The following is a 25772-nucleotide window of genomic DNA, read 5'->3' on the forward strand; positions in this document are numbered from 1 at the left end:
GAGCCAAGATCAGGCTGCTGCACTCTAGCCTGGGTGACAGAGAGAGACTCCGTCTCAAAACAAACAAAAAAACCAAAACACATGCACAAGGCTATTCACTGCAACAGTATTTGTAATTACAAAGTAACAGAAACAAATGAAAACATGTAGAATGGTTTAATCAACTGTGGTACCCTATGTAGCTGCAAACTGAGGAGGAAATTCTGGGCTCTTTATAAACGGTTACGGAGTAACTGATGGTATACTGCTAAGATTCAAAAATGTAAAATATCAGAGTATCCATAGTGTGCTATCTTTTGTGTATGATAGGGAAAATAAGAAAATATGTATTTGTTCATTGTGCAAAAAGATATACAAAAAAGATAAGAGAAACTAATGAGACTGGTTATCCATAGTGAGTGGGTGGGAACTGGGTAGAAGAAATCAGAGAAAATGACATGTCTCTGAGCATATCTTTCTGTATAGTTTTAATTACAGTCCATTAACTAACTCAAAAATTAACAAAATAAAGAAAGATAGATAGGAGCAAAAATTTAACATGTTAAATAAACCTAATTGTTTTGCAAAAGAATAACATAACCACATTGAAGGAAGGGGGTGTAAATAACCCCAAGTAACTTTTGAACACAGTATTCTGAATATATACTACCTTCAGGCTAAACAAAATCTGTAAACGAATATTGAACTCTAAGTAGTAGGTCTGTTTTTCACAGTGGTATGGGTTAGCAACTCTTAAACTACATGCACCTGAGGAATGAACAAGTCAGTCAATACATTATAGATAATAGGGAAACCACATGTATATGGATAAATGATTTATGATAAAGACAGTATCGCAGAGGGAAAAAAACAGTATTGTGGCCAGGTGTGGTGGCTCACACCTGTAATCCCAGCACTTTGGGAGGCCGAGGCGGGCAGATTGCCTGAGGTCAGAAGTTCAAGACCAGCCTGGCCGACATGGCAAAACCTTGCCTCTGCTAAAAAATTACAAAAAAATTAGCCAGGTGTGGTGATGCGCATCTGTAGTCCCAGCTACTTGGGAGACTGGGACAGGAGAATCGCTTGAACCCAGGAGGCGGAGGCTGCAGCGAGTCAAGACCACGCCACTGCATTCCAGCCTGGATGACAGAGTTTGAGACTGTCTCAAAACCAAACCAAACCAAAAAAAGTCTTTTGAAGAAATGGTCTTGGCTTAACACTATGTCCATAAGGGGAAAAATAATTGAATCCCTACTTCACACCATAAACAAAAATCAGTTTCAGGACTGTAGATCTCAATATAAATAAAGTTTCCTGAAGATAATTTTCTAGAAAAATATCTTTATTATTTTGGGAAGGAGTGAGCCATTGCACCTAGTCAAAAAGATTTCTTAAACAGAATACAAAAAGTGCTATTCACAAAAGAAAACACTGATGCAGGCTAGGCGCAGTGGCTCAAAGGCCTGTAATCGTAGCACTTTAGGAGGCCAAGGCGGGCAGATCACAAAGTCAAGAGATCAAGACCATCCTGGCCAACATGCTGAAACCCTGTCTCTACTAAAAATACAAAAAATTAGCCGAGCGTGGTGCCAGGCACCTATAGTCCCAGCTACTCAGGAGGCTTAGGCAGGAGAATCGCTTGAACCTGGGAGTTGGAGGTTGCAGTGAGCCAAGATCGCGCTACTGCACTCTAGCTTGGGTGGCACAGCGAGACTCCCTCTCAAAAAAAGAAAAGAAAAGAAAAGAAAATATTGATGCATCTGATTACATTAAGGACTGGCTGGGCACAGTGGCTCACGCCTGCAATCCCAGCGCTTCGGGAGGCTGAGGTAGGAGGATCACTTGAGCTCAGGAGTTTGAGATCAGCCTGGGCCAAGATTGTGAGACCTCATCCCTATTGAAATTAAAAAAAAAAATTAGCCGGCTGTGCTGGTACATGTCTGTAGTCCCAGCTACTCAGCTGAGGCAGGAGGATCACTTGAGCTCAGGAGATTGAGGCTGCAGTGAGCCCTGATTTGCACTCCAGCCTGGATGACAAAGTAAGATCCTGTCTCACACACAAAAAATAATTTTTGTTATTTAAAAGGCTCCAAGTAGTTAGGAAACAAGCAATAGAATAAGAGACGATATCTGCAACACATGTAACCAACGAAGGTCTGTCATATTCATATCATATAAAGAACTTCTATAAGTCAATAAGAAAATGACAAGATAAATCAGTGTAAAAATGGGCAAGAGTTTTAACAGGCACTTCATAAGATGATGGCCACAGATTCCTCATCTTGATTTTGTAATAGTCCTGAAATGGAAACCCAAATGTTCCAAATGTTCATTAACAGTGGAATGGATAAATGATGACATCCTAATCCAGCATATGGCAGTGATATGCAACATCACAGATTTTACCATTATTGTTCACCAATAAGTCAGACACATAAAAATACACATTGTATAACTTCATCAAGTTCAAAAACAGGTAAGCCTGATCTATGATGTTACAGTTAGGAGAAGGGAGGGGGAGGCATGAGTGGGCAATAACTGCACAAATACTTTAAAATAACTACTTTTGCCTACACATGACACTCTACTGTCACACCTCTTACTATTGGCTTCAGTATCAAAAAAAGCACCTTTAGCAAAATGTTCCAGATGATTTTTGGGTGGTTCCTGAATATCCTTAGCAACTTATCCCATTTAAGTCTATTTTATTTTATTAACTATTTTACTATTTTATTTTATTTATTTTTTTGAGATGGAGTCTCATTCTGTTGCCCAGGCTGGAGAGCAGTGGCCCAATCTCAGCTCACGACCACCTCTGCCTTCCAGGTTCAAGCGATTCTCCTGCCTCAGGCTCCTGAGTAGCTGGGACTACAGATGTGCCCAGCTGGGACTACACCATGCCCAGCTAATTTGTTTCTGTATTTTTTTAGTAGAGATGGGGTTTTACCATGTTGGCTAGGCTGGTCACCAACTCCTGACCTCAAGTGATCTGCCTACCTCGGCCTCCCAAAGTGCTGGGATTACAGGTATGAGCAACCACACCCAGCCCCATTTAAGTGTTTAGTAATATTTTCCTTATACAACATATAAGACATGCTGACATGCTGATTTGTAATCAACTGACTAAAGAAAATTTAAATGTAACATACCAATTGCTATAGATCGCAAATAAAGTTTCTCAGCATTTTCATACTGATTCATGTCATAATTATATAAAGAAGCCAGATGTCCCACTGAAAGGGCTACTTCATAATCTTCTTGACCAAGAAGTTGTTCTTTAATCTGAATTGCTTTGATGTGCATTTCTTCGGCTTCCTGAAAAACAAGTATGCCATATCAATCATTATACTTTTTCTCATCTTAACAGTTCTTTCATGAGCAAAACTGATCTAAATGCCTAAGACATCTTACGAATGCCATAAAGTAATCATATCAAAGAACATACTATGTTATTCCAAAAACTGCCTATAGGAAGCATTACACAGTTTTGGAAACCGCAGATAAAGTGATGACAGCAATAGTATCCTATGCCAAAAGTAACAAGTGAAAACTTATCCTGGTAATAAAAAATTGTTAGAAGAATAATTTTTTAGAACAAAGAAATTTGAAAAATTAATTATTTTAAGAAACTGTTAGAAGAAATTAACAAAACATTCTAAAACAAAAATTACTTCCTTTGGTTAACACAGTTAACACAGTCCAAAATTTAGTTGAACCTTCTTAACAAGCTCTCTATCATAGTATATTAATTTACATGGGCATACACTTCATTTTTTGGAATTCTGACAATTTTTATTCCAACAAACTAAACTCAAGCTAATTCAGGGGACCCTCCCATTTCAGCCTCCCAGAGTGCCAGGATTATAGGAATGAGCCATTGTGCTTGGCCTATGTTGTTTTATATTCGCTATTCTCTCAATTCCTTTGTGAATAAGGTAAGTGTATAATTTATTTGAGCTTAAGATTATTTAAGATTCTATTTCATTACTTAAGATTAAGAGAGAAAAATATAGTAAAACATGTTTCTACCTTAAATTTTCTCATTGACTGATAAAGTCTTCCAAGGTTTCCATAGTGTTTTGCAGTCTGTACATTAAATTCCCCAAAAGCTTTTTTAGCTAGTTGGAGTGAAGACAGGTGCAAATCATGAGCTTCTTGAAGCAGCCTCTGTTCAGTTTCCTTATTATGACAGTCAATTGCAATCTCCTCTAAAATAAGTGCTAAAAAAGAAGGCAATAAATTAGTGTACTTCAAAACTGTCTACCAAAGCTAATAAGAACATTTACTTTAAACTTAAATAATAAAAATGTTTACTGATTATATTTATACGTGATTATGGTTTGGAACTGGTCAAGATAAAAGAATTCCACTTTAACAAAAAAGTACGCTTTTTGGTGGTCATTCTATTTTGCACAGTATATAAACTCAAATTTAAGAAAAACAATGGTATAAACGATTTTGCAGAGTTAGTTTCTATTTTAATAGACTGCTATACTTTGCTGATGTGAATTTGTTTTTCAAATCAAATGGAAGGACAAGGCAAGTTTTTTTTTTTTTTGAGACGGAGTCTCTCTGTGTCACCCAGGCTGGAGTGCAGTGGCGCGATCTCGGCTCACTGCAACTCTGCCTCCTGGGTTCACGCCATTCTCCTGCCTCAGCCTCTCGAGTAGCTGGGACTACAGGCGCCCGCCACCATGCCCGGCTAATTTTTTGTATTTTCAGTAGAGACGGGGTTTCACCATGTTTGCCAGGATGGTCTCGATCTCCTGACCTTGTGATCCACCCACCTCGGCCTACCAAAGTGCTGGGATTACAGGCGTGAGCCACCACGCCTGGTGGACAAGGCAAGTTTTTAAAAGTTATGAAACTGTGTCAAGGAGTACCTAAGCACTTTTGAAAATTTTGAAACCACACTTTATAAAACATAACCTTTAAGCAAACACAGCTAAGAACTGGTTTCCTCCCACTCATCTGACCAACCAAATCAGGCAAGACATTTCAATTTCAAAGCTGCATTCAAGACTTTCAAATTCTATCTAAAGTCTTAAGAATATACATATTATTTCACCAGATAATTTGATTTCTTAGAAAACTGTCTATGTACACAAAGGTAAGAAAAAGAGATTTACTTCGCTGTAGCATTTTTAAAAAAGAAAAGGTTAAAAACAATTGTAAGAGTCAAATAAAAAAGGTAAGGTTAAATACATTAGAAAAAAGGATATATGTAGAGACATGAAAAAATGTTTGTAATATATTGAGTGAAAAAATCAGATTATAAAACTAAAAAAAAATTCATTTGGTTATCTTATTTGAAGTAATAAAAGTCTAAAATAATATACACCAAAATGTTGATTGAGGATTGGTGGGATTTTTTAAGGCAATTTATTTTTTCTCTTTTCTATCTAACATCATGTATTACTTGTGTAACTTAAAAAATACAAACCTAGAGAGAGAAAAACCTCAGTTCCAGAATTAAGGTAGAACATACCCAACAGGCATGGAATTACCACATAGGTAACCCAATCATGTTAGCAAAATAAATACATTACATGAAAAAGCCTTGGTGGTAATCAGAAGGAAAGTTAAAATAAGAAATAGAAGGCCAGGCGCAGTGGCTCAAGCCTGTAATCCCAGCACTTTGGGAGGCCGAGACGGGCGGATCACGAGGTCAGGAGATCGAGACCATCCTGGCTAACACGGTGAAACCCCGTCTCTACTAAAAATACAAAAAACTAGCCGGGCGAGGTGGCGGGCGCCTGTAGTCCCAGCTACTCGGGAGGCTGAGGCAGGAGAATGGCGTAAACCTGGGAGGCGGAGCTTGCAGTGAGCTGAGATCCGGCCACTGCACTCCAGCCTGGGCGACAGAGCAAGACTCTGTCTCAAAAAAAAAAGAGAAAAAAAAAGAAATAGAAGATAGGGGTATTTGGTAAGAGTCTTGCAACATTCAGTGTAACCTGATATGAAGCTCAGGATAAGAATCCTGCACTACAAAGCTGAAGTTATGAAACCCATCTTCTATCCATGTTGTGTAGAAACATTTGTATTATTCTTCCATGAAATCCTCAAAAAAAATTAATGCATGCATGAGTGAATGACAAAAGGGAGAGAGAAAAGAAAGAAATTCTGGCTTATTAACTTTTTTTTTTTCTTGAGATAGAGTCTCATTCTGTTGCCCAGGCTGGAGTGCAGTGGCACGATCTTGGTTCGCTGCAACCTCTGACTCCTGGGTTCAAACAATTCTCCTGACTCAGCCTCCCAAGTAGCTGGGATTACAGGCGTGTGCCACCACACCCAGCTAATTTTTGTATTTTTAGTAGAGACGGGGTTTCACCAGGTTGGCCAGACTGGTCTCAAACTTCTGACCTCAGGTGATCCGCCTGCCTTGGCCTCCCAAAGTGCTGTGATTACAGGCATAAGCCACCATGCCCGGCCTATTAACAATGTTTAATGAGAGATGCAAACAGTCTTTCATTATGAACCACTGGAATCCCTTAAGTAGAGTTGTGGTAAAATAGCTATCTAGTAACATGTAGACAGAGTCTAATCCTGTGAGAAAATCCTCCAATCCTCTGAGAAAATAAACAAATACTCCTATTTTATACCATATATCATCTATTTTAAAATATCTGAGTCTAGATTACAAAGGATACCTTTCACCCTCTTTGAAGAAGCCAAAAGAAGATGATCTTCAGGTAGGATGTGGGTAATGATACCAATAGCTCTTTCTGCATGAAATCTGTAATACAGATAGATACAGTCTGGCATTTCTTTTTAGTTACAAATGATTTAGGAATTTTAAAAATCACAATCTGTAATATAATACTGATAGAAAGTACTTCTAAAACTATCTATGGTAAAGATTCAGCTTTTTGTTTTGAATTTCCAATCTGCTGTAGACTGAACTTTTAATACCCAACAGAGACTCCCATTTCCCTCAGAATGAAAAAGAAAGTCTTTACTATAGTCTACAACACTGTATGATCTTTCAGCCTGCTACTTCCCTGACCTCATCTCCTGCCATTCTCACACCAACCCTCTCCTTCCCCTCCAGCCACACAGGCCTAGCAGTTTCCTGAACATGCAGAGCATGTTCTCACCCTGGCTTTACCCTCTCTGCAATGCTCTTCCCCTGAACATTCTCACAGCTCGCTCCTCACTGAACATGTCTTTCCAGAACACATCATATAAAAGGCCCTAAAAAAATTTACCATTGGCCAGGCGTGGTGGCTCACACCTGTAATCCCAGCACTTTGGGAGGCTGAGGTGGGTGGATCACCTGAGGTCAGGAGTTCAAGACGAGCCTGGCCAACATGGTGAAACTCCATCTCTACTAAAAAAATACAAAAATTAGCCAGGTGTGGTGGTGAACGCCTGTAATCCCAGCTACTCAGGAGGCTGAGGCAGAATCGCTTGAACCCGGGAGGTGGAGGTTGCAGTAAGCCAAGACTGCACCACTGCACTCCAGCCTGGGTGACAAAGACTGTCTCAAAAAAAAAAATTTACCATCTCTCTCTCAACTCTTAGCCTACTTTACTCTTCTTCACAACATGTATTCTCGCCTGACAAGTTTGGTTATTTGTTTATGGCCCATATCACCAAATAGAAGGTAAGCTATTTCTGTTTTATTGTCAGTTCCTTTCAAACAACACCAAGCCTCCTCTCCCCCATCTTCCAGGTAACCACTAGTTTTCTCAAATCTGTCTTCCAATTTACTGATTCTCTCTTTTGTTCTAACTAATCTGCTGTTAAACCTGTCTGCTGAGTTTTTTTTTTTGTTTTGAGACATGATCCTGCTCTGTCGTCCAGGCTAGAGTACAGTGGTGCAATCACGGCTCACCACAGCCTCAAACTCCTGGGCTCAGGTGATCTTCCCACCTCAGCCTCCTGGATAGGTAGGTTACAGGCATACATCGCCATGCCCAACTAATTTTTTTTGCATTTTCTTTGTAGAGACGGTGATTTGCTATGTTGCCCAGGCTGGTCTCAAACTCCCGGGCTCAAGTGATCCACCCACCTTGGCCTCCTGAAGTGCTGGGAGTACAGGAGTGGGTCACCATGCCTGGCCTATCTGCTGTGTTTTAATGTCAATGACTACTTCCATTTCTAGTCATTTGTTTTATTTTTATAATGACTCAAGATATAATTAGTATACCACACAATTCACCCATTTAATGTGTATAATTCAATGATTTTTAGTGTATTCACCGAATAGTATGCCAATCACCAAAATCAATTTTACAACATTTTCATCACCCCATGATGAAAGAAACCCATGCTCATTAGCAGTCACTCTCCATTTCCCTCCACCTCCCCAGCCCAGATAAAACCAATTTATGTTCTGTCTCTACGGATTTGCCTATTCTGGACATATCACATAAATGAAATCATACAATATGTGATCCTTTGTGACTGGCTTCTTTCACCGGGCACAGTGTTTTCCAGGTTCATCCATGCTGTAGCATGTATCAGTTGTTTTATTTTAAAATCTGCCCTTTTCCAGCCAGGCGCGGTGGCTCACATTTGTAGTCTCAGCACTTTAGGAGGCCAAGGTGGGCAGATCACTTGGGATGAGGAGATCGAGACCAGTCTGGCCAACATGGTGAAACCCTGTCTCTACTAAAAATACAAAACTTAGCCAGGCGTGGTGGCGCGAGCCTATAATTCCAGCTACTCAGGTGGCTGAGACAGGAGAATCGCTTGAACTTGGGAGGTGGAGAGTGCAGTGAGCCGAGATCACGCCACTGCACTCCAGCCTGGGGACAGAGTGAGAGACTCTGTCTCAAAAAAAACCATAACCAAAACAAAAAAAGTTCCCATTTCCTTTACAGGAATATTCTTCATTCTTTCTTTTATATTAGGGTTAACAAGCTTTTTCTGTAGAGGGCCAGATAGTAAATATTTTAGGTTGTGTTGGCCACATATTCTCTGTTGCAACTATTGAACTCTTGCTGCTGCAGTGTGAAAGAAGCTATAGAAAATACATGAATGAATGAGCATGGCTGTGTTCCAGTAAAACATAAAACTTTAATTTACTTGCAGGCCTAGTTCGCCAACCTATTTTGTGTCTCTTTTTTTTTTTTTGAGACGGAGTCTCGCTCTGCCGCCCAGGTTGGAGTGCAGTGGCCGGATCTCAGCTCACTGCAAGCTCCGCCTCCCGGGTTCACGCCATTCTCCTGCCTCAGCCTCCCGAGTAGCTGGGACTACAGGCGCCCGCCACCTCGCCCGGCTAGTTTTTTGTATTTTTAGTAGAGACGGGGTTTCACCGTGTTAGCCAGGATGGTCTCGATCTCCTGACCTCGTGATCCGCCCGTCTCGGCCTCCCAAAGTGCTGGGATTACAGGCTTGAGCCACCGCGCCCGGCTATTTTGTCTTTAATCATAGAAAGAATACATACTTTATAGCATCAACCAAAAAAACATACTTTTTTTTTTTTTGAGATGGAGTCTCGTTCTGTCACCAGGCTGGAGTGCAGTGGCAATCCTGGCTCACTGCAACCTCCGACTCCCAGGTTCAGGCGATTCTCTTGCCTCAGCCTCCCGAGTAGCTGGGATTACAGGCGGGTGCCACCACACCCAGCTAATTTTTGTATTTTTAATAGAGACAGGGTTTCACCCTGTTGGCCAGGATGGTCTTGATCTCCTGACCTCATGATCCGCCCGCCTCGGCCTCCCAAAGTGCTGGGATTACAGGTGTGAGCCACTGCACCCAGCCAAAAAGTTTTGTTAACTAAAGTTCTCAGGATTCTAATCCTGTTCATTATGTCTGCTGACTCAGAGGAAATATTTTCTTATGTTTTGTAATTTTTAATGGTGAGTTCATTTTAGGTAAAGCTTTGTCTATGAAATGTCTGTGTAGTTTGGGTTGACAGGTAATTATTTCCAAGTTTTTCATTTTCTCTCACAAGGCATCCCAGGAAAACCTGCAGTCCCAAAGTGCTTTTTAATATTTTTCTGTTTGGAGATCCTGATGCATTATCCCTGTCTCAAGAGTGTTACAGGTAAAGAATTATGTTTTGTGAGGCTTCTTTTTGGGTTCAACTGTGATACCAAACTCAGATGGCCAACTTTCCCTATCATCTATCAATTAGATAGATGTCCACCTGTTGTCTTTTCCCTGGGGTTGTAGTCTTTTTTTTTTTGACAGAGTCTCACTCTGTTGCCCAGGCTGAAGTGCAGTGGCACAATCTTGGCTCACTGCAACCTCCACCTCCTGGATTCAAGCAATTCTCTGCCTCAGCCTCCCAAGTAGCCGGGATTACAGGTGCCTGCCACCACGCCCGGCTAATTTTTCTATTTTTAGTAGAGATGGGGTTTCATCATCTTGGCCAGGCTTGTCTTGAACTCTTGACCGCAGGTGATCCACCCGCTTTGGCCTCCCGAAGTGCTGGGATTACAGGCGTGAGCCACCGCGCCCACCTGGGCTGTAGTCTTGATTCTGCTTCATGTGAGGGTTTCAGTTCTAACTCCCAGCCTCCTATAGGCTATTTCTTAAACCAAGGTTACAGAAATCTCTAAACTTTCCCATCACCCCAGAGCAGTTATACCACAGGCCAAGCTTAATCCTTTGAATTTTAGTGTCCATTATTGGCCCTTGGAGGATTTCCCCCTCACTCTTGCAAGCTCAGTTACACATTTAAAAAGACAATTGTTATATTTGATTCAGTATTTCTATGTGTTCTGACCAAGAAGTTTTCAGGTTAAGTTTGCTACTCTATTACTCAAAAATTATTGAAGTAAATACTCAAAAGATAAGTTATATTCTACATGAAAATATACAAGCCTCAATATTAAATCACATAAAGGCTAAATGAATAACCTATAAATTAGTATGATTTTATTTATTTTCGGAAATAGGGTCTCACTCTGTTGCCCAGGCTGGAATGCAGTGGTGTGAACATGGCTCACTGCATCCTTGACCTCTTGGGCTCAAGCAATTCTCCTGCCTCAGCCTCCAGAGCAGCTGGGACCACAGACATGCACCAAAACATCCAGCTAATTTTTAAAATTTTTTGAGTAGACACGGTCTCAAAACTCTTGGGCTCAAGCAATCTTTCCACCTCAGCCTCCCAAAGTGCTGGGATTACAGGCAAGAGCCTCTGCACCTGAAAACTGGTATGATTTTAAATGACTTCAAGAACATTTTAGGTATTCTGTTAAAGCTCCAGGAAGACAAATTCAATCTATAAAGTATATCAAGTACTATTATTAATATAATAATAGTTCCCTAATGGGAAAAAACAAAATAAAACAAAAACAGTATTTCCTCCTTTAGAGAAAAGGAATGTGGAACTTACAGTGCATTGTCAAATTTCCCAGAGCTATACTGGTGGACATAAGAAGAGTAAGCCAAATCTTCATGAGCTGTTGCTACGTGGATATTTTTGCCACCAAACACTGACTGTCTAATGTCAAGTGCTGCCTGAAAGAATCATAAAAATATTTGTCAATACTGTAGAAAATACCACCTAAACATCCTAGTAATTTAAATATATATCCATATGCCTAACACCACAAAATTATGAAGCCCAGAAAGTCCTGCTGTATTTAAATTACAGAACATGAAAGTCACCTAGAAGGCCTGAATGTCTGAAGATAGAGTTTGACTTTTTAAAAGGCAATGGCTTAATAATAATAATCATTCCTATGTCTTGAGAATCAAGACATTGGGAATGTTTTTCTCTGCGTCCTTCTTCAAAAGTGAACCTTAGGCCAGGCACTGTGGCTCACACCTGTAATCCTAGTACTTTGGGAGGCTGAGGTGGGTGGATCACCTGAGGTCAGTAGTTCAAGACTAGCCTCGGCAACATGGTGAAACCCCGTCTCTACTAAAAATACAAAAATTAGCCAGGCATGGTGGCACGGGCCTGTAATCCCAGATACTCAGGAGGCCAAGGCATGAGAATTGCTTGAACTTGGGAGGCGGAGGTTGCAGTGAGCTGAGATAGCGCCACTGCACTCCAGCCTGGACGACAGATCAAAACTGTCTCAAAAGAAAAAAAAAAAAAAGTGAACCTTAAAGTCAAGTATGCCTTGTCTAGAGCAATGGCATAATATATCATTTACCTGAGAATGAGTAAGAAAGGCCTAAAATAATTATCAGCCATCTTTGTTATTACAAAGGCAGCTTTAGTGACATTTACTAAATCAACAACAAAGACAAGCCATTATATGGGTAAATAAAAAATGGAAAACTATTCCCAAATATGAGCTCACAACCCAACAATTCCTTTCCTGAATGATTCTCTTTAGTTCCCAAAGCATTAACTTTTATGCCTTCTAGGCAATACTTAATAAGATAATGATGCAACCTATATTGGTGGGAAGGGTAGGTGTTAAAAAGTCATTTTTGAAGAGTGGTTTATACACCACAAACAAATACAGGTCAGCAAGTCAATATAGGTTGAAAGAAAAAAAGGGTAACCGTTAACATACCTGATAAATTGCAACAGACTGACAGATATTATCTACATTGAGTAAGTAGAACCCATAATCTAGCAGTGTATCAGAATATTTTGGGTGTTTTGATCCAAAATGATCCCTATAAAAAGATACAAAATTATTAGGATATAAAGTATACAGACAATTTAAAAGGATATTTTAAATAATAATCACCTACCGTGCCAAATACACTGCATGTTTAATTAACTGTTCCGCCTTCTTAAATTCACGTTTTACTACACAAGCCTAAAGATAAAGTGAAAAACAGTTAACTCTCAAACAGTTCATTAGTGTGCTAAAATAAGTGTAGTTTATATATTCTGGCTATAATAGTTAATAAGAAAAAAAACCCTCCAAACATAAATACAAACGTTCTATTTGCAACTTCTTTCCTTCCAAGTACTTAAAAATTCTATTATAGGCCGGGCACGGTGGCTCACACCTGTAATCCCAGCACTTTGGGAGGCCAATGCAGGCAGATCACGAGGTCAGAAGATCCAGACCATCCTGGCTAACACGGTGAAACCCTGTCTCTACTAAAAATACAAAAAAATTAGCCGGGCGTGGTGGCAGGCGCCTGTGTAGTCCCAGCTACTTGGGAGGCTAAGGCAGGAGAATGGCGTGAACCCAGGGTGGCGGAGCTTGCAGTGAGCCAAGTGCCACTGCACTCCAGCCTGGGAGACAGAGAGAGACACCGTTTCAAAAAAAAAAAAAAAAAAAAAAAAATTCTATTACAAACAGATATGTATATAAGCTGGGGAAATTATAAAATTTAAAATTTTGACAGTCAGTCCCAGTACATATCTGTCATAATAAAGTCACCTTACAAAGCTAGTATACTCCCATTTTTCCCTATTATTATAATAAAATAATGGGGGCAGAATTTACCACAGCATTTTCTAAGGTCCTTATATCCCAGTCCTGGAGTGGCTTACAACAATCTTTTGTTATTTTCATTTAATAATTTCTAAATGCATAGAATTTCAAGTTTTCTTATTATTTCTTTTCTTAAGAGACAAGGTTTTATGTTGCCCAGGCTGGACTTGAATTCCTGGCTACAGGCATGTGCCATTGTGCACAGCTCCCAATTATTTCTTAAAATATTTTGATCCATGAGTATAGCTAGTTGTTTTTTAAAAACTCTAAATATAATTTGTATATAGAAATATTAATCTTGCATAAATATGCTGGCTTTATATTAAATATTCAATTATTTCAATTAATTAAAAACATAAGAATATCCCTGTTCTAGCTCTCATAACTTGAATATTTACACTGTTTACTTACTCGAAAATGACTGACTTAATACAGAAATCTTGGACTCTCCCAGATATAATTTTGGAATCTATCTTCTAGTTGAATTTCCATAAGTAAAATAAACCAAAATGAAATATTCAAATCTGAGAAACTTCTGGGTAGAAGAATGTATCTGAAAAGCACATTAATGCTTTAAGGCCTCACTGCACCAAAGCAGTAGTTTTAAACTACTACTAAATATCCTCAAGAGTTAATGCAGGCAAACGTGGCAGCTCACACCTGTAATCCTAGAACTTCTGGAGGCTCAGGTGGGAGGATCGCTTGAGACCAGGTGTTTGAGACCAGCCAGGGCAACATAGTGAGACACTGTCTCTATTTAAAATAAAAATGTAAAAGATTTAATGCATTTATTTACAGAATAAGAAAAAACTAGAGAAAAATCAAGTAAGGACTGCCTAGCAGGTCAAGTATAGCAAGCTGCCTTGCTGTGAGACTGCAATACTATGACAAAGAAATTTAATACCAGGCTATCCTTTAGCAGAAAAGTGACCAAAGTTCACAGGATTTTGGCATAAGGAATTCAGGTTGCTATAAATATTAAAAAAAAAAACAACAAAAAGAAACTCAAGCCAGAATAGCACCCAAATACTACTCTGATCTGTACTTTAGTGCACTGAAACAATTATCAAAATGAATTATTTCACTGGTTTTCTTGGTAAAGAAAAATTAGCTAAAAATCTACGTGTGATAGTTTTAGTCAGAAACCAGATTTCTAAAAATGAGCACAGAAACTTATAAAACAGACCTATGTCTATGGAGTGTACAAATAACTAAAATGTTAAATAATAGGTTAATTAAAGCCTGATAAATCCTATAATTCATTTAATAATTTTAACATTATATTTACCTTAGAAGCTTGTCTTAAAACATCCACCACAACTTTCACTGGTAAGCCTGCTGTAATTTCTTTCATTGCCTCAATGCACCATTTGTATGCCTAAAAAAATTATTATTTATAGAAGAGACAGAACTGTGGTAAATCAAGTTGACAATATTTAACAAGATGACTGCAAAATTTTTCTACAAGCACTTAAATAAGAACACACACAAAATATTTACAGTTAGAATTTTCTGAGGCTAAACTTTCTTCAAAGTATAAATCTGTTACATTATTTTTACTCTTAATACCTACAGCTTGTCTGAATCAGACCTTGTGTATATACATATTTTCCAGAAATCAGAGGTATGTTCTCTCTCGCCTAGAAGCCTTTGCACATACTGTTCCCTTTGCCTTAAAATACATTCCCCCTTCCTCCAACTCCTAAACTCATCTGTCTTGCAGGTTTCAGTCCTAGACAAGGTTTTCTGTGTTTTCCTATACATTCCATCCTCCTACTGTAAGATTTATTATTTTATGTATGAATTATCTGTTGAGTGTTTACTTTGTCCCAGCTACTGTCCAAAGTATTTTATGTGCATTAACACATTTACCTGACACAACAGCTCTATAAGATATGTACTATTAAGGGAAACTGAGGTGTGGAGAGGTTAAGTGGCAGGCAAATATGCTAGTATCTAGGTATGAAGTGGGAAACAAAACAAAAAACGTCCTTCCTCTCCTGGTGCTTAGTGGAAGAAATAAAAAAGGCAAAATAAATGATCAGGCTGGGTGTGGTGATGCATACCTGTAATCCCAGCACTCTGGGAGGCTGAGGTGGGAGGATCACCAAGCTCAGATGTTTGAGACCAGCCTGGGTTATAACATAGTAAGACTTTGTCTCTATCAAAAATCAAAAAAATCAGCTGGGTGTGGGGATGTGCACCTGTAGTTCCAGCTACTTGGTGGGGCTGAAGTGAAGGCTGCAGTGAGCCATGATGATGCCACTGCACTCCAGGCCTTATGGAGTGAGACTCTGTCTCGAACAAACAAACAAAGACAAGTGTGGCCATGTTATTTCTTTTGGCAATTAAAGTATGAAAAGTGAAATGTGCCATTTCTGGAAGAAAAGTCCAAGAGCCAGCAGTACTTCTCCATGAAGTTTCTGCCCCTGTGCCCAGGCTGGTAATGTTCTAGATAGATATGTTCCAGATAGACCCAAAACCACACTGGGTCTTGATCAAAGTGTAGATATAATGTTAAGAACAGCCATAGCCATCTGAAGACAGGGATATATTATGAGCCATAAAGAAACTTTCATTGTTCCAAGCTATTCTGGGGTTGATATTACCTCCGCATAGCCTAGCCTATCTTAACACAAAAACGTGGTGCTAATTCATCAAACTATGTCTGTAAGATTTGTTTACTTTTCTGTAGATATCAGTGAAAAGCTTATTTATCACTAAAAGATTGAACTGTCAAAATTATCCAAGACTTCAACATTCCTCACGAATGTGCTGAGAGTTGCAAAGACATGAATAAGGCATGGTATAAACCCCTAAATCCAAATGTAGAAGGAAAATAACTGTCAGGCTGGGCATGGTGGCTATGCCTGCAATCCCAGCACTTTGGGAAGCTGAGGAAGGTGGATCACTTGAGCCTAGGAGTTTGAGTACAGTGTGGGTGACAAAGCAAGACCATCCCTGTCCCAAAAACTACAAAAAGCCCATCCAAACAATTTAGGCAAACATTTGGTTAAATTAAAACAAAAACAACAAAAGAAAGGGCTCTAAATGATACATGTATATATTTCAAATTCATCTCACAAATACTCCTTTTGTCTGATTTCATTTTTACTTTTTTGAGACAGGGTCTCGCTCTGTCATCCAGGCTGGATTACAGTGGTATAAATATGGCTCACTACAGCCTCAATCTACTGGGATCAAGGGATCCTCCTGCCTCAGCCTCCCATCTAGTTGTGACCACCACAGGTGTGTGCTACACATGCGGCTAATTTTCTGTAGAGGTAGGGTCTCACTTTGTTGCCCAGGCTGGCCTCAAACTCCTGGGCTCAACTGATTCTCTACCTTGGCCTCCTAAAGTGCTAGGATTATAGGCATGAGCCACAGTGCTCAGCGTGACTGATTTTGAATTTTCCATTACAAATGTGTACTGCCTCATATAAACCTAATAAGCAAAAAAGATCTGCAAGAAAAATAAGAGAAGACTATTTGATTTACCCTCTGTTTTTATAGGTACTTATTGGTCACAATGAAACGTACCTTAAGACACTTACCTCATCATAGTGACTTTTTGCAAATAGGAGTGCACACAGTTCTCCATAGAGTGCAGCTTTATTTGCTTGCTGGCCATGTTTTGATAGTTTATCCATATATGTCTGAGCTAATTTAAATGTTTCTTCACCCAAATGATATTTGCAGTTTCCATTTCGCACATGAAGCAACCTATAAAACACAAATAACATTGCTCTATTTTTGATATTTCCAGCTTGGTAGACCTGATGACCTCTTACCAATCATCTAATTGACTTAAGGTAATTAAATGCAATTACAAGGCAGCATTTGAAAATACATGTGTGGACCAAATTGGAGTTGACCTCATGCCCATAAAGAAGTACATGCTCTTTCCTGAAAGCTTCCCATAATTAATTTCATCAATTGTTGATTCCTTATCTTCTCTAAATATTTTATATATTTTGTGTACTCAGCATGTACTGCATCTAAAAAAATTACATTTACTCTTTTTGTTCCAAATCCACAAGTAATACAGCTTCAGTATAAGAAACTTGGAAAATAATGAAGAAACTAAAATCAACATAAAATACCTTCTTTTCTTATTTTTAGTACAGTCTAACACTTGATCAGTTACCACTTATTTCATGATGCTTCATAATGTTCATTTTTCTTTCCAATAAGATAAATTTACCAAAAATACCAGTAGTGTCAACTATTTCTTGAGACGGAGTCTCACTCTGTTGCCCAGGCTGGAGTGCAGTGGCACGATCTCAGCTCACTGCAAGTTCTGCCTCCCAGGTTCACGCCATTCTCCTGCCTCAGCCTCCCGAGTAGCTGGGACTACAGGCGCCCGCCACCTCGCCCGGCTAGTTTTTGTATTTTTAGTAGAGACGGGGTTTCACCTTGTTAGCCAGGATGGTCTTGATCTCCTGACCTCGTGATCTGCCCGCCTCGGCCTCCCAAAGTGCTGGGATTACAGGCGTGAGCCACCGCGTCCGGCCAACTATTTCTTTTAAAATCTTTATCCTCTATAGTGGAAATACAGAGTTCTTTACACAAAGTAACTGTACAACCATGCTGACTATTTAACGATATGCCAAAATAGTACAATGCTTTAGATCAGACTGGTCTAGATAGCAACAGACTATGTATCTATATAGACTATACAACATAGGCAAACAGTGTTAGGACTGGACAAATATTTATTTATTTATTTATTAAATGCTAGCTAGAACATTATGTTCATGTATCAAGCCAATACAACTTTCTGAAATGCTCAGCCTGAGAAGGAACAAAGGTATAAAAGCTATTTAAAAGAAAACCAAGGATGGAGAGGTTAGGAATTATTCTTTAGGAGCATCAAATCAACAGATACATAAAATTTATTTTTTCTATCTATACCACAAATATTAACAGATTAATAACCCATGATGATAAAAATTCAGACAATCTTTTAATATCTATCACTCCTTTATATAGTCAGGGAAACAGATTAACTTCAAGAGAACCAGGACTAATCAATAAAGTGATGACTACTATACAATGCCAGTGTGTATCCTGTCAACATGTACCACACAGTTATCTGCAAAATCTATTACCATAAGAAGCTTACGTTCTAGTGGTGGCAAGGGTATTAGCGTGGGCAAAGATACAAATACGTAAGACTTTCATTTAAGGATAAATGCTATAAAGATGATTTAAAAAGTAGAGTAATATGATCAAAAGATTCTGAAAGGAGGTGTTTAGGGTAGACAGGGAAGAATTCTCCTGAGGCGGTAACATTTAAGTTGACACCTAAATGATAACACTGTAGCCAGCCAAGTGAAGATCTGGTGGGGAAGCATGTTCCAAAACAGAAGCAACTGCAAAATAGAAGGAATAGCCCCTGAGAAGGGATGGGGGGGAATCCTGGCATAGTCAAAGGAACAGAGAGAAGGCCAATTCATCTAGACTACAGTGAATAAAAGATTATGTAAAAAGAAATGACAAGGGAGAGATAAGCAAGATTTTGTAGCACCTTGCCTGCCGTGGAAAGGAGTTTTGGTTGCAACAGTAAGGGAGGTGATTTGACTTATGCACTATCTAATATAATTTCCTGAGATGTTAGAAATGTTCTATACTTGTGTTGCTCAATTTGGTAGCCACTAGCCACAGTGGCTACTGAGTATTAGAAAGGTGCCCAGTGTGACTGAGGCACATTTTACTTTTAATTATTTTAACCTTAATAATCACATATGGTTAGTGGCTACCATATGGGACAATGCAACTGTATCAAGAATGCTCTAGCTACAGTGTGGAGAATGGATTACAGCAACGCCAAGAGTGGAAGCAAAGCCACCAAGGCAGAAGATATTGTAACAGTCCAGAAGAAAAAATTCCTTGAGGAAAAAAAGGATTAGTATTTGAAACACAGATTTGATAGCCAAATGGCTAAAAGAAAAAAAAATGAGAAACCCATAGGTTGAAATTTTAGAGAATAAAAAGAACAGTGCTTACTTCTCATTTCCACAATGCTAAGAATTTCCTTCCCAAAGACCTTCACTGTAAGTATTCTCCTGAAATAACAATCTGTGGAAATTATTTAGTAATTGGCACATGATGAGGTAACAAAATAAACATTGTATGCCAGAAAGGCACAGCTTGATATTTTCTCCAGTCCCTGCTGAATGTCTATTTAAACAAAAGGGCAAATTAAACATATGGAGACTCTTTAAGGTTCTGTGTGTCCATCTGGGCTGACACTAAGCAGTATATTGAATTCAAGGAACTTGTGGTCCAACTCATTATGGTCTAATTTTATCCCAACATTCTGCCTAAGGAAAACGCAGGTTCTCAAAATGTGGCACTATCATGCAAACACAGTATTTTACTAATATTTACCATAAGACTGAACATGACTAGTTAGAACCTCATCAGCCAGACATAACGAAAGTAAAATACACTAAAAGTGAAACTAAAGGAAAAGAATTTCTTTCCTTCTCATAAGTGTCTTTTTCTTAGAACTAGTTTAAAATTTTGGCCGGGTGTGGTGGCTCACACCTGTAATCCCAGCACTTTGGGAGGCCGAGGTGGGCGGATCATGATGTCAGGAGATTGAGACCATTCTGGCCAACACAGAAACCCCATCTCTACTAAAAATACAAAAAAAATTGCCGGGCGTGGTTGTGCGTGCCTGTAGATCCAGCTACTCGGGAGGCTGAGGCAGGAGAATTGCTTGAACCCAGGAGGCAGAGATTGCAGTGAGTCGAGATTGCACCACTGCACTCCAGACTGGCAAAACAGCAAGACTCCATCTCAAAAAAATAAAAAATGGAAATAAATGATAGCTTGAAAGGGTAGAGCTGCATAATGAAAATAAAGACCAGTATGGGTTTAATAATTTTTTTTACTATGGTGAAATATATATAAAACTTTGCCATATGAGCTATTTTAAAGTATACAATTCAGTGGCATTCATTATATTAACTATATCATACAACCATCAATACTATTCACTTCCAAAACTTTTTCATCACCCCAAAGAAAAATTCTGTAAGCATTAAGCAATAGCTTCCCCTTCTGCCTTAGCCCTAAGTCCCTAGTAACCTTTAATCTGCTTTCAGTCTCTATGAATTTGCCTATTCTACGTATTTCATGTAAGTGGAACCATACAGTATTTGTCCTTTTGTGTCTAACTTATTTCACTTAGGATAAAATTTTCAAGGTTCATCCATGTCATAGCATGTACCCAAACTGGCTGAATCATTGTATGTATACATATGTAAAAATGCCAAATTTTATGTCTCTATTTATCTGATGATGGATACTTGGACTGTTTTTATCTTTTGACTTGTGAAAAATTCTGCTATAAACACTAGCACACAAATATCTTTTGATTCCTTGCTTTCAATGCTTTTAGGCATATACCCTGGAGTGAAACTGCTGAGTCATACAGTAATTCTATGTTTAGCTTTTTGATAAACTGCCAAACTGTACTCCACAGCAGCTGCACCATTTTACATTCCCAGCAACAGTGCACAAAGTTTCCAATTTCGTTTTTTTTTTCAAATGCTCTCTCAGCAGAATCACTCGATTTCTTCTCATCCTTGCCAACACTTATTTTCTTTTTTTTTTTAATTGTACCCATCTTGATAGCAATAAAGTGGTAGCTCATTATGTTTGATTTGCATTTCCCTAATGCCAAATGACACTGAGTATCTTTTTATGTGCTTACTGGTCTTTTATGTATCTTCCTTGGGAAAATGTCTATTCAAGTCCTTTGCCCATTTTTTATTTTTATTTTTTATTTTATGAGACAGAGTCCCAGTCTGTCACCCAGGCTGGAGAACAGTGGCATGATCAAGCTCACTACAGTCATGATCTCTTGTGCTTAAGTGATCCTCCCACCTCAGCCTCCTAAGTAGCTGAGACTACAGGCTCGTGCCACCACAGCTGGTTGATTTTTTAAAAAATTATTTTAACAGAGACAAAGTCTTGCTATTTTGCTTAGGCGGGTCTCAAACTCCTGAGCTCAAGAAATCCTTCTGCCTCAGCCTCCCAAAGTGCTGGGATTACAGATGTGAGCCACCATGCCCAGCCTACTCTTTATTTTATTAATTAATTAATAATTACAGGTGGTGGGCACCCGTAATCCCAGCTACTTGGGAGGCTGAGGCAGGAGAATCGGTTGAACCTGGGAGGTGGAAGTTGCAGTGAGCCGAGATCGTGCCACTGCACTCCAGCCTGGGCAAAAGAGTAAGACTCTGTCTCATAAAATAAAGCAAATACATGTAAATGAAAATAAAAATAAAAATTAATTCATTAATTAGTTTTTTAACAGAGTTTCACTCGTGTTATATTTTTTAGTAGAGACAGAGTTTTACCACGTTGGCCGGACTGGTCTTAAACTCCTGACCTCAGATGATCTGTCTGCCTCGAACTCCCAAACTGCTGGGATTACAGGTGTAAGCCACGGGGCCCAGCCTCATTTTTAAATTGTGTTGTTTGTAGTTGTAGTTCTTGATATATTCTGGATACTAGAACCCTAATTGACATATGATTTGCAAATATTTTCTCCCATTCCATAGATTGTCTTTTTATTTTCTTGATGTTTTTTGATGTACAGAAGTTTTTTATTTTGATTAAGTCCAACAAATCTATAGTTTTATTTCTTCCTTTCCAATACCGATGCTTTTTATTTTTCTTGTCAAATTTCTTCTGCTAAAGCTTCTAGTACAACGTTGAAAACCACTAGTAAAAGCAGGCATCTATGTCTTGTTCCTGATCTATGGGGGAATCTTCTAGTCTTTCACTATAGAGTATGATGTTAATTGTGAGTTTTTCATAAATACTCTTTATCATACTGAGGAAGTTCCTTTCTATTCCTAGCTTTGTGAATTTTTTTTTTTTTTTTTGAGACGGAGTCTCACTGTGTCGCCCAGGCTGAAGTGCAGTGGCGCGATCTCGGCTCACTGCAAGCTCCGCCTCCCGGGTTTACGCCATTCTCCTGCCTCAGCCTCCCGAGTAGCTGGGACTATAGGCGCCCGCCATCTCGCCCGGCTAGTTTTTTGTAGTTTTTAATAGAGACGGGGTTTCACCGTGTAGGCCAGGATGGTCTCGATCTCCTGACCTCATGATCCGCCCATCTTGGCCTCCCAAAGTGCTGGGATTACAGGCTTGAGCCACCGCGGCCGGCCGAATTTTTTTTTAATCGTGAAAAGGTGTTAGATTTTGCTCAACGACTTTTCTGTGTCAACTGAGATAAACTTTTTTTTTTTTTCTCCTTCACCTTATTAACATGGTGTATCACACTGATGTTCTTATGTTGAACCATCCTTGCATTCCTGGGATAAATCTCACTTGGTCATAGTGTAAAATCCTTTTAATATTCTATTAGATTTGCTAGTATTTTGTTGACGATTTTTTCCATCTATATTCATAAGAGATACTCGTCTGAAATTGTCTCTTTTGTGATGTCAATTTTGGTCTTTGGTATCAGGTAACGTTAGCCTTTTAAAATTAGTTAGGGACTGGGTGCAGTGGCTCATGCCCGTAATCCTAGCACTTTGGGAGGCCAAGGTGGGCGGGTCACCTGAGGTCAGGAGTTCGAGACCAGCCTGGTCAACATGGCGAAACCCCATCTCTACTAAAAATACAAAAATTAGCCAGGTGTGGTGGTGTGGTGGTGGGCACCTGTAATTCCAGCTACTTGGGAAGCTGAGGCAGGAGAATTGCTTGAACCTGGGAGGCAGAAGTTGCAGTGAGCTGAGACTGTGCCACTGCACTCCAGCCTGGGCAAAAGAGTAAGACTCTGTCTCATAAAATAAAGCAAATACATGTAAATGAAAATAAAAATAAAAATAAAAACAAAACAAAATGAGTTAGGAAGTGTTGCTTCCTCTGCAATTTCCTGGAAGAGTTTGAGAAGAACTAGTGCTAATTCTTTAAATGTTTGATAGAATTCACTAGTGAAGTCTTCAGTCCTGGACTTTGTTGGAAGGTTTTTGATTATGGATTTAATTTCTTTACTTGTTATAGGTCTCATAAGATTTTCTATTTCTTCTTGGAGCATTTAGGTAATTTGTCCATTTCTAAAAAATTTGTCCATTTTATTTATGTTATCTAATTTGCTGGTGTTCAACTGTTCATAGGATTCTCCTTAAATCCTTTTTATTTGTGGAAGGTTGGTAGTAATGTTCCAAGTCCCATTTCTGATTTTAGTTATTTGAGTCTTCTTTTTCTCTTTGTTAGTCTGGTATGGTTTTAATTTCAAGTCAGGGAGGACATCAGTGTGAGAGTGTTTCTTCTGCTAGAGAATGTGGAATCTGCATCTGATACCTCAAAACAATGGCAGCAATCTTACAAGCACTGGTGAGCTAGCCAAAGAAATGACTGGTACACAAAGAATTAGCAGACAGACTGAAAGAACCTAGTTCCTTAATAAACTCTATATATTCAGAATTACCCTACCCTGGAGGCACTCAATATTGTACTGATTATCTTTTTATCTTTTTTGTATTTTTAAGGTGCACTGCTTATGTAGGTGGCTCCTATCTTATTTGCTACACACAGGTTTATGACCTTTTTGTGAATTATACATTCTATTATCAATATCCCTTTTGTATCAACTAATGACTTTTATCCTGAATTCTTCCTTATTGTTAGTATTATTGTTTCGGGGTGTTTCCTTTTTATGATATAGCACTAGCTTTTATTTTTTAACCCTCTTGGTAACCACCATCTTTAGGTAGGATAATTGAACCCATTCACATGTATTATGATGATAATTGTATTTGGTCTAACCTTTTCATCTTATCTTTCATTTATCATAATCAGTTATGTCCTCTATTCTCTTTGCTTATATATAGCTTGGTCAAGTTTCAAATCATTCTCACCCATATTCGCACCATCCTAGTTTGGAAGTTCTATCACACTTTTCTATTAACCAAGGCATTAAATACCCATCTCTAGCACTGATAATGTTTAAACATTAAATAATGATGCCCTTTCCTACTCTACCCACTAAGATGAGAACTTTGTAACACTTTAACTCCTCCATTCTCCCAAATGTATATTTTAAAAATAGGCTATATGTCTATTAAAAAACAACCTGAATGTAAGATGAACTTCCATTTTCCATCTAAAACTATTTTTGCCAACTCATATATATCAAGTTTTGGGGATATATGTGATAACATTAAAACACTTGTAATTTTTATTTAAGGCCAAGTGTGGTGGTAATGCCTGTAAGCCCAGTACTTTGGGAGGCCAAGGCAGAAGGATCACTTGAGCCCAGGAGTTTGAGACCAGCCTGAGCAACATACTGAGGTCCCTTTTCTATTAAAAACAAAAATAATAAAAATTTATAACATTTAAATCTTTCCTTATACCTACATATTTAAAATCTAAATTAAATTTTCAAAAATCACTTTTCCTCCTCACAATTTACAAAACTTTATCCAAATTATTCACATGTACCTTAAACATTTAGCTTCATCATCACCATAGTCATTTCTGGAGTCATCTGACAGTTTTTATTTTATCTGTTAAATAAATCCTTCTTTGGAATGACAGCTTTTTAGAGTAAAACATTTTCACTTGTTTGAAAACCAGTACTTCTGAATCTCTGTATGATGTCACCAGAAATTTAATCCAAAGCTACCAGTAACCATTTGCAAAGCATTAGGACTGCTGGGCTTTTCAATTTCTCCTATGGCAAGTAGACATCCATGATCTCCACAACTGAACTACTCCATCACTTTTCAAAGTAATCTTTAAAAAGCCAGTTAATAAAATTATCCAACTCTTACAACTATAAGGTCATGACCTCCAGAATATTCTAAATCTGCTAAATTTCATTACTTTTTTTTTTTTTTTTGAGACAGAGTTTTGCTCTTGTCACCCAGGCTGGAGTGTAATGGTGCAATCTCAGCTCACTGCAACCTCCACCTCCCAGGTTCAAGCAATTCTCCTTCCTCAGCCTCCCGAAGTAGCTGGGATCACAGGCACCCACCACCACGCCCAGCTAATTTTTTTGTATTTTTAGTAGAGACAGGGTTTCAACATGTTGGCCAGGTTGGTCTAGAACTCCTGACCTTAGGTGGTCCACCCACCCCGGCCTATCAAAGTGCTGGGATTACAGGCATTGAGCCACCACACCCAGCCTCATTACGTCTTTAGAAAGAAAATTTCGCTAGGTGGTCTCTATAAAGCTTCCTGACATTAGCACTAACTGAAGTTTCAGGTTAACATTTCTTTCCTAAGTACTACTTTCTTGTTCAAAATACAGGTCGAGTATCCTTATTTGAAATGTTTGGGACCAATCATGTTTCAGATTTCAAATTTCTGGATTAGGAACACTAAATCTGTAATAGGTTTGACATGGTAAATTTTTGCTTTTTGTTATTTCTAAAATTTCCTTTTCACCTCTGGTTTGAAAAGCATCCTTATTTGAGGCCTATTACAAATTCTCAATTTGTTCTTCATTCT

General features: G+C 38.7%; 1 protein-coding gene across 3 annotated transcripts in view; it reads right to left on the reverse strand.

Moving 5' to 3' along the window:
• APPBP2 (amyloid beta precursor protein binding protein 2) overlaps positions 1 to 25772 on the reverse strand; it is an 81314-nt gene that overhangs the window by 5329 nt on the left and 50213 nt on the right. For all 3 annotated transcript variants that reach the window (XM_010364083.2, XM_030923576.1, XM_030923575.1), the window contains 8 exons: positions 16847 to 17015; positions 14581 to 14670; positions 12595 to 12662; positions 12411 to 12516; positions 11273 to 11397; positions 6630 to 6715; positions 4009 to 4199; positions 3129 to 3294 (listed from right to left, as the gene is read on the reverse strand). In XM_010364083.2, coding sequence (XP_010362385.1) covers positions 3129 to 3294; positions 4009 to 4199; positions 6630 to 6715; positions 11273 to 11397; positions 12411 to 12516; positions 12595 to 12662; positions 14581 to 14670; positions 16847 to 17015 — 1001 coding nt within the window. The remainder of the gene's footprint in view (positions 1 to 3128; positions 3295 to 4008; positions 4200 to 6629; positions 6716 to 11272; positions 11398 to 12410; positions 12517 to 12594; positions 12663 to 14580; positions 14671 to 16846; positions 17016 to 25772) is intronic.

Source organism: Rhinopithecus roxellana, chromosome 19, assembly GCF_007565055.1.
Source record: "Rhinopithecus roxellana isolate Shanxi Qingling chromosome 19, ASM756505v1, whole genome shotgun sequence".
Classification (NCBI taxonomy): domain Eukaryota; kingdom Metazoa; phylum Chordata; class Mammalia; order Primates; family Cercopithecidae; genus Rhinopithecus; species Rhinopithecus roxellana.